Source organism: Callospermophilus lateralis, chromosome 4 (assembly GCF_048772815.1).
Source record: "Callospermophilus lateralis isolate mCalLat2 chromosome 4, mCalLat2.hap1, whole genome shotgun sequence".
NCBI classification, from domain to species: domain Eukaryota; kingdom Metazoa; phylum Chordata; class Mammalia; order Rodentia; family Sciuridae; genus Callospermophilus; species Callospermophilus lateralis.
In genome coordinates, this window is record NC_135308.1 from 158,770,608 (window position 1) to 158,784,397 (window position 13,790).

Below are 13,790 nucleotides of genomic sequence, written 5' to 3' on the forward strand. Positions count from 1 at the left end.
ACTACAACTAAAATAAGTAAGTAAATAAATAAATAAAATAATACCATGGAAATAAACACCAAATAGAATTATTAACATTCATCTTGACTCCCAAATCCTGCCCAACATATTTTTATACTATTATAAACTTCATCAGAGAAAGAAAAGTATTAAACCCTTCTTACTGACAGCATTTTAAGCTGGTATTTAATGTAGAAACTCTGCGAAGGCTGGAACTTAGTCCTTCATCTTTTCTTCCCCTGAGAGATTATGATGATAAAATGAAATACCAACTACTACAAGGCAAGACAAAATTTAGAGAAATTAATCTTTTTCTTTTATGGTCAAATACAGTCAAGACTGGAGTCCGACTTATCTGACATCCTGATTACTTTCACACACAGCTATGATAATTTTTTTCACCAGGAAACTATAAGTAACATAAAAAATATTCTCAACCTGTTTTCTGTAAAATTAAAGATTTGAGAAAAAGTTGACTTCCTTTCATGCAAAATCATGTTAAATACTTTCTCTCACACTTCATTACAAATCATTATTTCCCAAATCATTCTGAGATACAGTGCGTTCCTGAAGATGTTAGGCATTTTGTGAAAATTGGGCTTCCTAGTGCATCAGGAATGGGAAATTGTACCTGTGCCTCCCATTAGGAGATTAGCAATGTCCATCAGCACGTTTAAAATTCTGAGAACTCTCTGGTATCTTATTCAAGTGTTTTCTAAACATTCCTAAACACAGAACGTTTTCTTCTTGCAATATCTATTTGCATTGCTTTATAGATACATGGTACAAATTGGTGAAATCCATTTCTCAAGTCTTTACGACTCACTCTGAACTTGCTATTTAAAAAAAGACTTATTCAGTGCACATCACAGAACAGGGAAACAGATGCCTACCTCTTAGCACACATGATTATCTTTATTATTTTATTCATATTCATGTCCCTTCTAAAGTAAATTGGAACTCTATAAAAATATGGACAGGGCAGGCAGCTACTCTCTATTTTTTGCTTCAAAGCCCTTTGCAGCCTATCTCCAGTTCTCAGGCAAAATGCCAATCATAAGAAACTTTGTTTTGGATGAAACAAGTTTTCTCAGCTGGTGTAGCAGCAGGACACAAAATGGAAGCAGGAACTTCATCAGCGCATGGTCAGGCCAAGCCAAGCACACTCAAGAATCTAGGTCAGGCTCATTCAGCAGACATTCTATCCTTGGGTTAAAAAGCCGCCCAAGCCAGTGGCACATCAACGAGGCAAGTCTCGAGTGACTGCGTGTGTCCTGAGTCGCACTGCTGCACTCTGAACTAGGTGTGCTTTGTGTCTGGATCACAGCTGTCATCTGACACGTCCCTTCACCATCTTCCCCAGCTGGCGCCCTGCGCTGTGTATCCCACGTCTTCCTCCTCCTCTGTTAGCCTCACTGTGCTGAAGCACTGTCTCCAGGAGTCGCTGAAAAAGATGCACGAGGGGGAAAGGCCGAGGCACCTGCCTGTCTGAAAGGGTCTGTAATTCTAACTTTAAGCTTAATGACAGCGTGCTTAATAAAGAATCCCTTTTCTTTCAGAATTCTGAAGGCCATGGTTCATCATCTTGTTTCCTGTATTGCTATTCAGGAGTTGGAACCGTTCTAGTTCTGATTTTGTCTAAATTTCCTTTATCTCTGAGGTGCCAGAGAATTTCCTCCGTGGCTGGTGTCTGGAGCCCCAGTGCGGTGCCCTGTGGCGAGACCTTCACGGAGGTCAAGTGGAGGTGGACGCTCGTTTCCTTCAGCTTCAAAAAAAATTTCTTCAATAACTTAATTGTTTTCTCTGTTCTTTCTGAACAACTTCTTATTTTGATGCCAGACCTCTTAAACTGGTTTTCTAATTTTCCTATTTTTCCCGACCTTTGTTCTTTGCTCTATTTTCTTGGAGATTTTGTCAACTTTAGCTCTCAATCCCACCACTGAGGTTTTCATTTCTGCTATTAAGTTTTTAAAAAAGTTTTCTTTTCCCTTCATAGTGTAACTTGCTTCCTCCAAGTTATTTTTCTTTGTTTTTTTGCCTCACTTTTCCATATAAGAAGCTTTTTCAGACGTTTGGCATCCCTTGTCTGTGTCTGATGGAAAATAAAGGATTCAGAAACTGGAGGGAAGCTTTGAGAAAGAACGTGGAGCTCGGGGTAGAGCCCCCTGGGTGGGTTACTTGCTGGTTACTACTCATGTCAATATCTTTGGTTCCTTCTTCCAAGGCCAGCTAGGTTCTTCTGAGAAGAGTTCTCCTGCCTGGAGGGTAAAGGTCCAGTCACCAGAGTGTGTGGAGCCAGTGGGGAGAAGGGGCAGTTAGTTGGCTTGTGCCACTGAGGCTTGGTTATAGTACCCTCACCCTCAACTATCCCTCATGTCTCATTTCACAGACTTTCTCCAGAAAACAAACCTGCAGACTTTGCCAGGAGCTGTAGGGGTGTGTAGGTATTCAGGGTAATCGTTCACCTCTTTGACAAGGTAAAGTCTAAGGATTTAATTACTTTTCAAATAAATGTTTTCTAATTCTCTTTGTTTAGCACCTGCTACAGTTTGGCTGTGGTTTCTTTCCCCTAGGTTCAGGTGCTGGAAGCTTGGCTCCCAGGTGGCGATGGAAGAGGTGATAGAACCTTTAAGAGGAGGAGCCTAGTGGGAAGTGGTCAGGTCATCAGGCAGTGCTGTCCTTGGAAGGGATTAATGTGGTTCTCATAGGACCCAGGTCAGTTCCACAAGAGTGCATTGTTATAAAAGAGAAAGGCTGACCCCAGATCCTTCTTTGGCTTCTTGTCTCACCATGTGATCCTTCGCTCTCACATGTGTCCCTGCAATGATCCCATCCATCCGTTGTAAGGTTGCCAAGGGGGCCGGTGCCAGAGCCAAGCAGATGCTGATGCTGTGCTCTTAAATATTATAAACTGTGAGCTAAACAAACCTTTTTTTTTTTTTACTGGTAAAGTATCCAGCCCTAAGTATTTTGTTATATCAACGAATACAGACTAATAAGCACTGACGTGGAATATCATTTTAAATATGAGGCGAAGGACTCTCAAAGAGGCTAGAAATATTTCCCAAGATCACAAGGCTAAAAGGAAGTAGAAACAGGATTCCAATCAAGTAACTCTTTTATCTTAAAGTGTATGATCTTAACCAGTAGATTCTCCTGTCATACCATTCTACTATCTTATAATTTTTTTCTAATAAATAATTATATTAAATTTTGGATGTAAATTTATAAGGCAGGTAACCAGGATGACGAGTGCATTTGACATCTTATTCATGAGGAATGGCTGAAAGATTCACGAATCCTTATCTGAAACAGAATGTGGGACAAAGAATGAGAGACTGTGTTTATTTGAAGATAGTTGTAAAACCTTAGCAATATCATCTGTTTATCCTATTGTCCCTTTAGAACTGTGATCAATAGATGAAAGATATAGGAAAACATGTTTTAGCCCAATTTTTATACAATAAAACTTTCTAAACATCATCATTTTTTCATGCATAAAACATGCTGCTTTGGAAAATGGTAAGTTTCTTGACACAGAGCTCACACACAGACTGAATGACTCTGGCAGGGTTTTTAATGCATTAGGTGGCAGATCTGTATGTCCTTGAATAGATCCCAAGATTCTAGGATCTAAAACATATTTGAGCTAGGTATAGTGGTGTATGCCTGTAATCCCAGCAGCATGGGAGGCTGAGGCAGGAGGATCACGAGTTCAAAGCCAGCTTCAGCTACAGTGAGGTGCTAAGTAACACAGTGAGACCTTTGTCTCTTAAAAAAATACTAAAAAAGGGCTAGGGATGTGGCTCAGTGGTTGAGTGCCCCTGAGTTCAATTCCCGATACCAGCCCTACCCCCAAGAATAAAAAAAAACAAAAAAAAAAAAAACATATTTGCTAGAATACTAAGAAACTTGTAGAAATAGGGGAATCTGTGTTCACTCTGGTCAGAAAGGATTTAAGAAGAAACTTCTAAATAGGTCAAGAGGACAATTTTTGAGCCAAATATTAATATAGTGCTATCATATACAAAGAGTTAATAGATATGTTAGTGATGGATACATGCTACGACTAAAAATCTTGGCTTAACTTTATGCTAGTGGTTCTTGAATGTAGCAGCAGCATCTGAGAACTTGTTTGAAATGAAGTTCTTTGGCCCTATCTCAGACCTATGAAAACAGAAATTGAGGGTTGGGCCCAGAAAACTGAATTTTAACTAGCTTCTAGGTGTCTCTGTGGTATGTTGAACTTGGAGAACCACTGTTTTCTACTCTCTGTTCACCTTTCTCTTCCTTTGTGGTCAGGGCTTGTCATTGTCTGTACTTCTACAGCTTGATTCCCAGGATGTATGACGCTTGCACTTATAAAGCCATTTGTCTCTAATTGCCGCACACCAATTTACTTTTGTTTCCAAACACTACACAGCTGAACCACACTTCACCCTGCTCTTGGGATGCATCTCTGCACCATTTGATCCTCCTTCTCTGGCTCCTGCGGAGTGGTCTGGGCATCTCGCTAAACTTCATCCTTTCCATACATCCCACTCAACAGAGATGACAGGCAGCAACACTGCAAAGATGCACCAAGGCAGGTTTTACGATCTCCCTGTGTGACACACACAGGCCTGCTGCTGAGCCTGCTGCTGAGCCTGCTGGAAGGCAGCACTGATAAGATCATTCCAAGGACTGGTGTGTCAGCTTTAACTTTTTTTTTTTTTTTTTAAGAGAGAGAGAGAGAGAGAGAGAGAGAGAGAGAGAATTTTTTAAATATTTATTTTTTAGTTTTCAGCAGACACAATATCTTTGTTTATATGTGGTGCTGAGGATCGAACCGGGCCGCACGCATGCCAGGCGAGCGCGCTACCGCTTGAGCCACATCCACAGCCCCTTTAACTTTTAACTCATAAATAATACTGGACCAATTAAGATCTTACAGCGTTTAATTTAAAATGCATTTAGAAGAATTGTGCTCCCAAACTGAAACAACAAATAAACCTCTAGAAATATTTTATAAACCCTTATTAGCTGTAAATATAAAGTTTTCTGAACATAACAAGCCCCTGGCTGGCAAAATACTTAGAACAGTTCACTGTACAACAGAGGTTTTTTCATTCTCCAGTTAATCGTCTTCAGTGTTCTGGCTGCATGTAATGACTACCAAGTTAACTATACATACAAATTAAACTATTCTATTTTCTGTGGTTAAAAATGTAACATTGTGGGCTGGGGATATAGTTCAGTTCATAGAGTCCCTGCCTTGCATGCATAAGGCCCTGGGTTCAATCTCCAGCCACACACACACACACACACACACACACACACACACATACACACACACAGAGTAACATTGTACATAAATGTTCACCACAGAATTATTTATAATGCCACAAAATGGAAACAAGCCAAAGTCCATCAACTGATAATGGATTAACAAAATGTGTAGGTGTATACAATGGAGTATTATTTTATTTGTCCATAAAAAAGGATGAAGTACTGATACATCCTGCAGTATAGATGAACTTTGAAAACAGTATGCTTAGTGAAGGACCAGACAAAAGGGCCAGAGTGCATGAATGACTGCATGTATATGAGTGGCCAGCACAGGCCTACACAGAAACAGAAAGTAGATTAGTGGTTGCCAAGAGCTGGGGGAAGGGGAAAGGGAACAGGGAGTGACTGCCAATAATGGGTACAGGACTTTTTGAGGTGATGAAATAGTCTGTAATTAGTGATGATGACTGAATAATTCTGAAAATACTCCAAAAATACTCAATTATACAGTTTAAAAGGGTGCATCTTATAGAATGAGTTATATCTCAATTTTTTAGACAGTTTAACATCTGATAATTTTAATGTTATTATAAATAAGCAACATAAGAGACATAGATTAAAGAAGCTTCTAAACCACTTATGTCAAATTTTTATTGGGGAAAATGGATTATTGGATTAAAGATCAATTTTCTCACTTATCTACAAAGTAAATTTCATTTCCTTCTTTAAAAAAAGCAACTGGGCATCTTCTTGCCCTTGCACTGACAGGCAGGAGCCCTGAGGGGTGCGGCTGAGGCCCCCTTCCCCTCTCCTCTGCAGGTGCTTCTCAGCCTGTCTGGCCAGTAGCTCAGCATTAGCTAGTACACTTTACAGAATGGTTTTCTACCAATTTACTCATTTCTTTTAGGAGAAATTGCTAATTGTTCTGGCTTTGAAGCCTTTTATAGACACAAAGGAAAAGGGCATGGCTAACAGGTCTTGTGTGTGTGCGTGTGTGTGTGTGTGTGTGTGTGTGTGTGTGTGTGTGTGTTGTTTGGTTTCTTTCACTAGCAAGGGTGAACTGAAAAAGAGCTATAAGAACAACTACCCCAGGACCACCCTGCAGAAGCACAGGAAGCCCCACCACTGTCTCTCATGAGGATAGAACAGATTTTATTCCCTCAAAAAAAATTGGAAAGTGTCCAGTGTAGCCCAACTCACTTCCTATAGCTGAGGCTTCTGAGAACGTGATGGAAGCTGTCTGCTACCACATCTGGCTTCAGCATCTACTAGCTCCTATTTTTTTTTTTTTTTTTTTTTAGTGTGCATGATAAAATAGCTAATGACTTAAAATAATAGCTTGAGCTACAGACAAATAACTTAAATGGAGAAGAAGCAGTAGGCTGTCCCAGGAAGTTATTTAGTATCAGGAGTCAACGAGGCTGCCACAGCAAGCCTGCTCCTAGGCGTACTAGGTGGTTGCCTTCACAGCCTCCTTCTTATATTTGAGATCCACTAAAATATGACCAGCCAGGTGTTTTGAAATTTTTCCAGATCATTAACCCCAAAGAGTTAATAATGTCAGACCTGGACCCTTCATATGAACAAATTACTTCTTAGGACAAAACCAAGAGATCAGCACTATCTTCTCTACCCTCCACCATCCAAGTGCCAGGCCATGAAGCCTAGCCATCCATCCCACTCATCATTTCTTGAATTCACCAGGAATCAGCACTCTGAAGCCTTGTTTTGCAGGACGCTTTCCTTCCACTCACTTCCAGACCTGTGATTCGTTTGAATACATGTACACTTGGCCATACTGAGGCAAGAGATCAAATGATCATGTTGTTTTCTCTCCCTCTATCAGTGCCACCTGGCTCTGCCTCCTTTCTCATCCAGTCTAGATCCCTATTATCCATGACTTCAACCACTGTCTTGCCTAAGCTGCCATGACTTCTGTCTCATCTGCTAACATGTGATCCATGCCAACCTTTTCTGTAAAAGCCCAGATAGAAAATATTTTTGGCTTTGTGGGCTATTGCATTCTCTGTTGCAACTACTGTTCTCAATTTTGACCTTGTAGCACAAAAGTCACAGAAGATAATATGTAAACAAATTAGCCAAACAACACTTTCTTTACCAATACAGGCAGTGGTCAGACTGGGCCTGCAGGCTGCAGCTGACCAACCCTGTCCTAAGCTTCCATGATTTAAACACTTCTCATTCCTCGGCTCAGGCTTCTCAGTACTGGAGAAAAGCAGAGAACTCTGCAAACCATGAGGCACAAACGACTACCCTCAACCCTCCTGTCTTACCAGCTCCTTCTCCCATTTCTACAGTGACGACTCTAAATTTTCACCACTCATGCCATAGCCACTACGCCATTCCAAACTCCTCAGGCTTGGCAGGTGACTTCTGACAGTAAGAAATTGAGGCCCTAATTACAGCATAGGGCACATAAATGCATCTTAATTTTTAAAAACAAAAATAATAACAATCCCTTCCCTCACACCTGATATATCCTTTTTCCTTCCTTATAGGCCCTTGGATGAGGTAGATCCTTCTCCTGGATTCTCAACTCTAGTCTACCTTACCCAGGTTATGCTTTACCAGGACCCCTGGCTATCTCCCTCTACCTTATCCTCTGTGGTCAAAGTGTATGGCTAAATTTCCAACTATTGTTTATTTACCTTTTTTTTCTTTAACCTGATTATTTTTAATCTATTCTTTTTAGATATACATGACAATAGAGTGTATTTTAACATATTGTACATACATGGGGTATAACTTCCCATTCTTGTGGTTGTACCTGACGTGCAGTTACACTGGTTGTGTATTCATATATGAAAATGGAAAGTTATGTCTGATTCATTCTACTGTCTTCCCTACTCTCATCGCCCCTCTCTTCCCTTCACTCCCTTTTGTCTAGTTTTCCCTCCCCCTACCTTATTGTGTGTTAGCATCCTTATTACCTTTTGTCTTTTTTATATTTATTTTTCAGTTTTCGGTGGACACAACATCTTTATTTTTATTTTATGTGGTGCTGAGAATCGAACCCAGCGTCCTGCGCATGCCAGGCGAGTGCGCTACCGCTTGAGCCACATCCCCAGCCCTACCTTTTGTCTTTAATGACGCAGTACACAATCTCTCAGAGAATGTTCATTTTGCACTTGAAAAAGAATGTACCCTGCAGTGGTTGGATGTGATATTTTATAGATGTCAATTAAGTTATTAAGAATTTTGGTAGAGCTACTCATTTTCTTATGATTTCAGATTTTTTGTGCCTCATTGTTCTCTTAATTTCTGAAAGGGTTAAAATCTTTAATTATGACTGTGGATTTGTCTATTTCTCTCTATAATGCTGCCAGTTTTTGCTTCATTCAATTTTAAGGCTGGTATTAGGTGCGTATGTACTTAGATGTGACATAGGTCACATCCTGAGGTGCTTGACTTGTCAATATGACTCTTTTTTACCTCTACTAATAATCCCTGTCTTGAAGTCTATTTTGTCTGATATTAACATAGTCACTCTTGCTTTCTTATGCAGCTTGCATAGTGTATATATTTTAATCCTTTTACCTTCAGTCAACCTGGAATTCTGTATGTGTTTGTTTTTAAAGTACTTACGGATAGCATATAGTTGAGTCTTGCTTTTCTTTCAAACCTGAAAGTATTTTCCTTTTAATTGGAATATTTATTCAACTCATATTTAATATGATTATTAAAATGGTTGGGTTCAGGTCTTCTGTTTTATATTTGCTCTCTATTTGTCTGCTTTTTAGTTCCTCCTTGCCGTCTCTCTTTTCTGATAATCAAATGTATTTTTAGTATTCTATATTAATTCCTCAACAGGAATTTAGCTATTCTATCTTTCCTTTCTAAAAAAATGTGACTAAATATGCATGTTTAACTTATCATGAATTACATCTAATATTGTATTATTTTAAACTCCCCATTCTTTGTGCAATATTGTTAATCTATGTTTTAAATCCCAAAATACAGTAGCATGGTTTTTGCTTTAAACAGTTATATCTGCTTTTTTATTTACACACATATTTATCATTTCCAGCGCTTATCATTTTTATTTGTAGATGCAAGTTACTATCTAGTAGAATTTCTTATTAGTCTGAAAAATATTTCCATACTATTTTTTTGTAGTGCAGATTTCATGATCATTAGCTAAGTTCTTATTTATTTGCATATGTCATTTCTTCACCCACCTTATTCTTTTTGCTAGATACAGAATTCCAGGTTGACAGATTTTGTCTTTTAACACTGTAAGAGGGCTTTTCATTGTATCCATTATATTACTTATGATGAAGAGTCAGGCATCATACATGTTGTTCTTTATATGTAATATGACATTTTTTCTTACTGCTTTTGAAATTCTGCCTCTGGAGTTCCACTGATGAATTATACTATGCCTGTGGATGGTTTTCTTTGTGTATAGCCTGCTTGAGTGTTTTGGACCTGAAAGTTTGTTTTGTCTACAAATTTGGAAAGTTTTGGTCATTATCTCTTCAAATATATTTTCTACCCATATCCATTTTCCTTCTGGAACTCCAATTATGCCAATGACAGATTACTTGATATTGTCCTCTTAGACTCTGAATCTCTATTTTTAAAAATATTTTCCTTTCCATTTTCAGATTAGATAATCCCTGCTGCTCTGTCTTCTAATCCACTTACTCTTTCTTCTTTCGTTTCCAATCTACTGTTAAGTATCTCCAGAAAAATTTTAAACTTAGTTATTTATTTTTCATCTCTAGAACATCTCTTTGGTTCTTTAAAAACAGTTTCTGTCTGTGGAGAGTCCCTCATCTGCTCATTCATTGTGAATACTGTAAGTCCCTGAATACATTTTTAATAGCTGCTTTATGAACTTGACTGCTAATTGCATCATCAAAAGATCAGTTTCTGTTGACTTTGTATATCTTCATTACAGCTCATGTTTTCCTAACTCTTCAAATGCCTAGTGATTTTTAAATTTTATTTTGGACATTTGGACATACTGTAGAGTCTCTTGATTCTGACAGTCTTTCTGAAGAATGATTTTTGTTATAGTAAAAAAAAAAAAAATGACTTGGCTGGATGCATCCACTGTTATCCTTGCAGTGAAGAGAAGCTGAAGTTTCTTCTCAGTTCTTCTAGCTTCCAGAGGATTTTTTTATTTAGTCACACTCACTTGGTTCCCCCTACATGTGTAGTTTTGTAGTTAGTCAGGAATGGGCAGAATTCATACATAATTTATGGGGCTCACCGGGTCAGAGTCCCCTTCCCTTTTAGGGTTTCCTTCGTTACTGTTCAGCGTCTCCACCAGCACTGCGCTCTCTGTTTTGACATCACAGACTGTGTAGACTGAAGGGGACCCTCGGGGGGCTTAACTTCAGCTACTGTTTTTCAGCTCTAATATTTTCATTAATTTTTAAAAAAAAACCAGATATCAGTAATCTGAAGACATTCTCGACCTTTTCCTCTCTTTTCTTGATCATATTAATCATAGTTATTTTAAAGTAGCTACCTTATAACTTTAGAATATAGATTACCTGTTTCTGTTGTCTGTTTTTCTTCCATATTTCTGGCCATTTGTTCATTACCTGGTATTGTTGAATGCCAAAATATTTTTCATGAAAAATTACAGAAGCTCTTAAGAAAGGGTTTGTCTTCCAGAAGGCCAATGGAGAATGTGCCAAGCACTGCTATAGCTGAAGACAGACTTCAGTGTTTGTGAGGGCTGTCTTATTTCTGGGTTGTTCTTACTCCTAGATAGGTGTCCTAATTGAAAGCATAGAGTATTTACCAAGGTCCCTTCCGTTTGGCATATCCTGAACTCCAATCTCTGTCTCCCTGCATCACAAGATGATCAGAATCTCTGCTTGGTTTCTAAGAAATTGTTTCACATTAATTTTTTTGGCATCTCATCTAGAACATATGCATCTTCACGGCAGGCAATTACACAAAGTCCGTTAGATTTCTCTGTGATTCTCTATTCTCTAGAATTTGGGCCTCTTCAGACCCTGACAGTTTGGAAGCCCCTAACTCCAATTCTGTCACCCAAATCCAATGAGGCTGTGAAAATTCTGGCCTTGGACCCAAGGTGGGGTGGGGACTAGGGTGAATGTGGGACTCATCTCAATGTCCTTCCCCCCTTGAGATCTTATTCCATTTTGTGTGTTTTCTATCTAGGTTGTCTTATGAGAACTTAAACTAGCTTTTACTAATTTTCCAGGGTTTAAAGTTAATTTGGGGGGTAGGGTTAGACTAATACTATCCTATTTCATTATAGCCAGAAGCAAAAGTCATCCTTGCTAACTGGTTTTTAGAGGAATCTCTTGCTAAATTTTATTAACTATATATGGTACAGAGACACTGGTCCAAAAAGTACTTTTTAACTATTTTTTCATAGTATTTGTGAAGTAGTGAACCAATAGTAACAACTTTCCAGAGGACAGCCATGCATCTAGGCGATCACAGCTGTCATAACCAGTACTAATTGGTTTCCACATAAATAGTCTCAGCAGAAAGTTTATTTAGTGACAATTAAGAATTGGGTTTACAACTGTTAGGCTACTCAACAGTAGAATAGTGTTAATAATAATAATAATAATAATATTCTTGAAGAATAGTGGGAGAATCTTTATTATTCAATAACCTTAGTAGAAACAAGGTAAAAATCTTTAACCTCAACATGGTAACTTCCATTACTTGTATTTATATGTACTTTTGATCTGTATTTGAGGCAGTTTAAAGGATTCATATTGAAAATTTTGAATTTATGAATTGGTAATCATTATCATACATAAGAACCAATAAAACTACGACTTAGTCTTTGAAAAATGCATGAGAAAGCAAATTATTCTTATACTAATTAACTTTATAGAAGAAAGTATAATTATATAACACAGGATTTAATAACTGACAGCCAATAACTTGGAGTCCCAACTGGCTCTATCCTTTATCACCCAGTCTAAACAATATCACAACCTTCTCACTGTTTTGTACAGACAGGAAAAGGACAAGGTCTCTTGTACCTTTAAAAAAAGGCCTTTTAAAAAAAAGCACACACATATATATATGCCATAACAAATACTTTTATATGTATTCTCTTAAGCTCTTGGCTAATGCTAGTTCCTTCTATTTTGGTTTATACCAAATTACTCAGAATTTACGGTAATATAGTCAATCAAATATGTGTAACCCACAAAGATAAATTATGTACTAGCCCTTTAATAAAAGGGGTATTTTCCCAATTGAGAAGTATGTTTATGGTATTTTACTTTTTAATATCACTGATGAAGAGTGAAAGGAGGGAACAAAAAAGGAGGCAAAAGGAGAGATAGGTAAAAGAAGAATGCTTCAGAAGAAGGAAAGCTTCAAATCACTGTGTTTGTTGGTAGACTCACCCCACGTGGCTGGGGCCTTGAGGTCTGCATCGTGCATTTGAACAGCGCTGGCCTGCACTGGTTTCTGAAGGTCCTTGTTGATTACAGTCCCCTTCGTGGAGTTACATGTTTCGAATGAGGGAGAGACATACAGTGTCTCTATAGAGGACTGGTTATAGGAAGTAGAATCTGACTGTGATATCCTTAAATCGGAACTGATAAACTCTTCTTTACTCGATGACCAAAATGCCGGTAAAGTTGTCAATGTTTCAAAACTTTCTGAGGCTGCCTGCCTTTTCTGCAGTGTTTGCAAGGGGTTTTTGGCTACAGTATCTGTAATGGTATTCTCTGATTTCTTGTCCAAACTCACATTTGTCTGCAGAGATGGGCTTTTATCTGAGGGAGTAGGTACAGCATCTATAAAGTAACAAATAAGAACCGTAATTAAAAAATAAAACTGAAAATATTCTATTTCAGATCCAATGCAATTTTAATAAATAGGGTTTTTAATGCCCCAACAGACTTCTTCCCTATTTAGTCCTTCTGTTTTCTTACTATGCTTCTATATTCTATTTAAAGCACATCCAAGCTATAATTGATGCCTTAGTCATTTGGTGGCTGCCTTCTCCCTCTCCTCACTAAAACACAAGGCAAGGAGAGCTTCAAATAACTTGTCTTTAAATATTTCTCCCTTCACCCACTTATCTGTCTCTGAAACCACCATATTTTTGCTACCTTCAAACTTTCATTTTTTTATAAGATAAACTAGTGAAAATTTGTCACATCTTACTGGTCTATCCTTATAGAACCCTCGATTACAAAAAAGCCTTTTCCTGGGGCTGGGGCTGTGGTTAAGTGGTAGAGCGTTCGCCTAGCACATGCAGGACCCTGGGTTAGATCCTCAGCACCACATAAAAATAAATAAACAAAATAAAGGTATTTGTCCATTTACAACTAAAGAAAAAAATTAAAAAAAAAAAAAAAGCGACTTTTCCCCTGGAATAAGGAATATCTTCTTCCCCTTGTGTCTACAGGAGGCCCATTAAAGAAACTCAGCACTTTAGGTAGGAGCATAATTTTAATAAATCCTTTGTCCATGTGGAAGAAAAGATCTTTCAGAAGTGTTGTGACAATTACTAAAATGTAAGTTCTGCAAGATCA

The 13,790-nt window shown here is 38.2% G+C and overlaps 1 protein-coding gene across 1 annotated transcript in view; it reads right to left on the minus strand.

Annotated features, from left to right (window-relative positions):
- Enthd1 (ENTH domain containing 1) overlaps positions 1–13,790 on the minus strand; it is a 109,692-nt gene that overhangs the window by 1,005 nt on the left and 94,897 nt on the right. Inside the window, exon 6 of the mRNA XM_076853329.2 lies at positions 12,651–13,046. Coding sequence (XP_076709444.2) covers positions 12,651–13,046 — 396 coding nt within the window. The remainder of the gene's footprint in view (positions 1–12,650; positions 13,047–13,790) is intronic.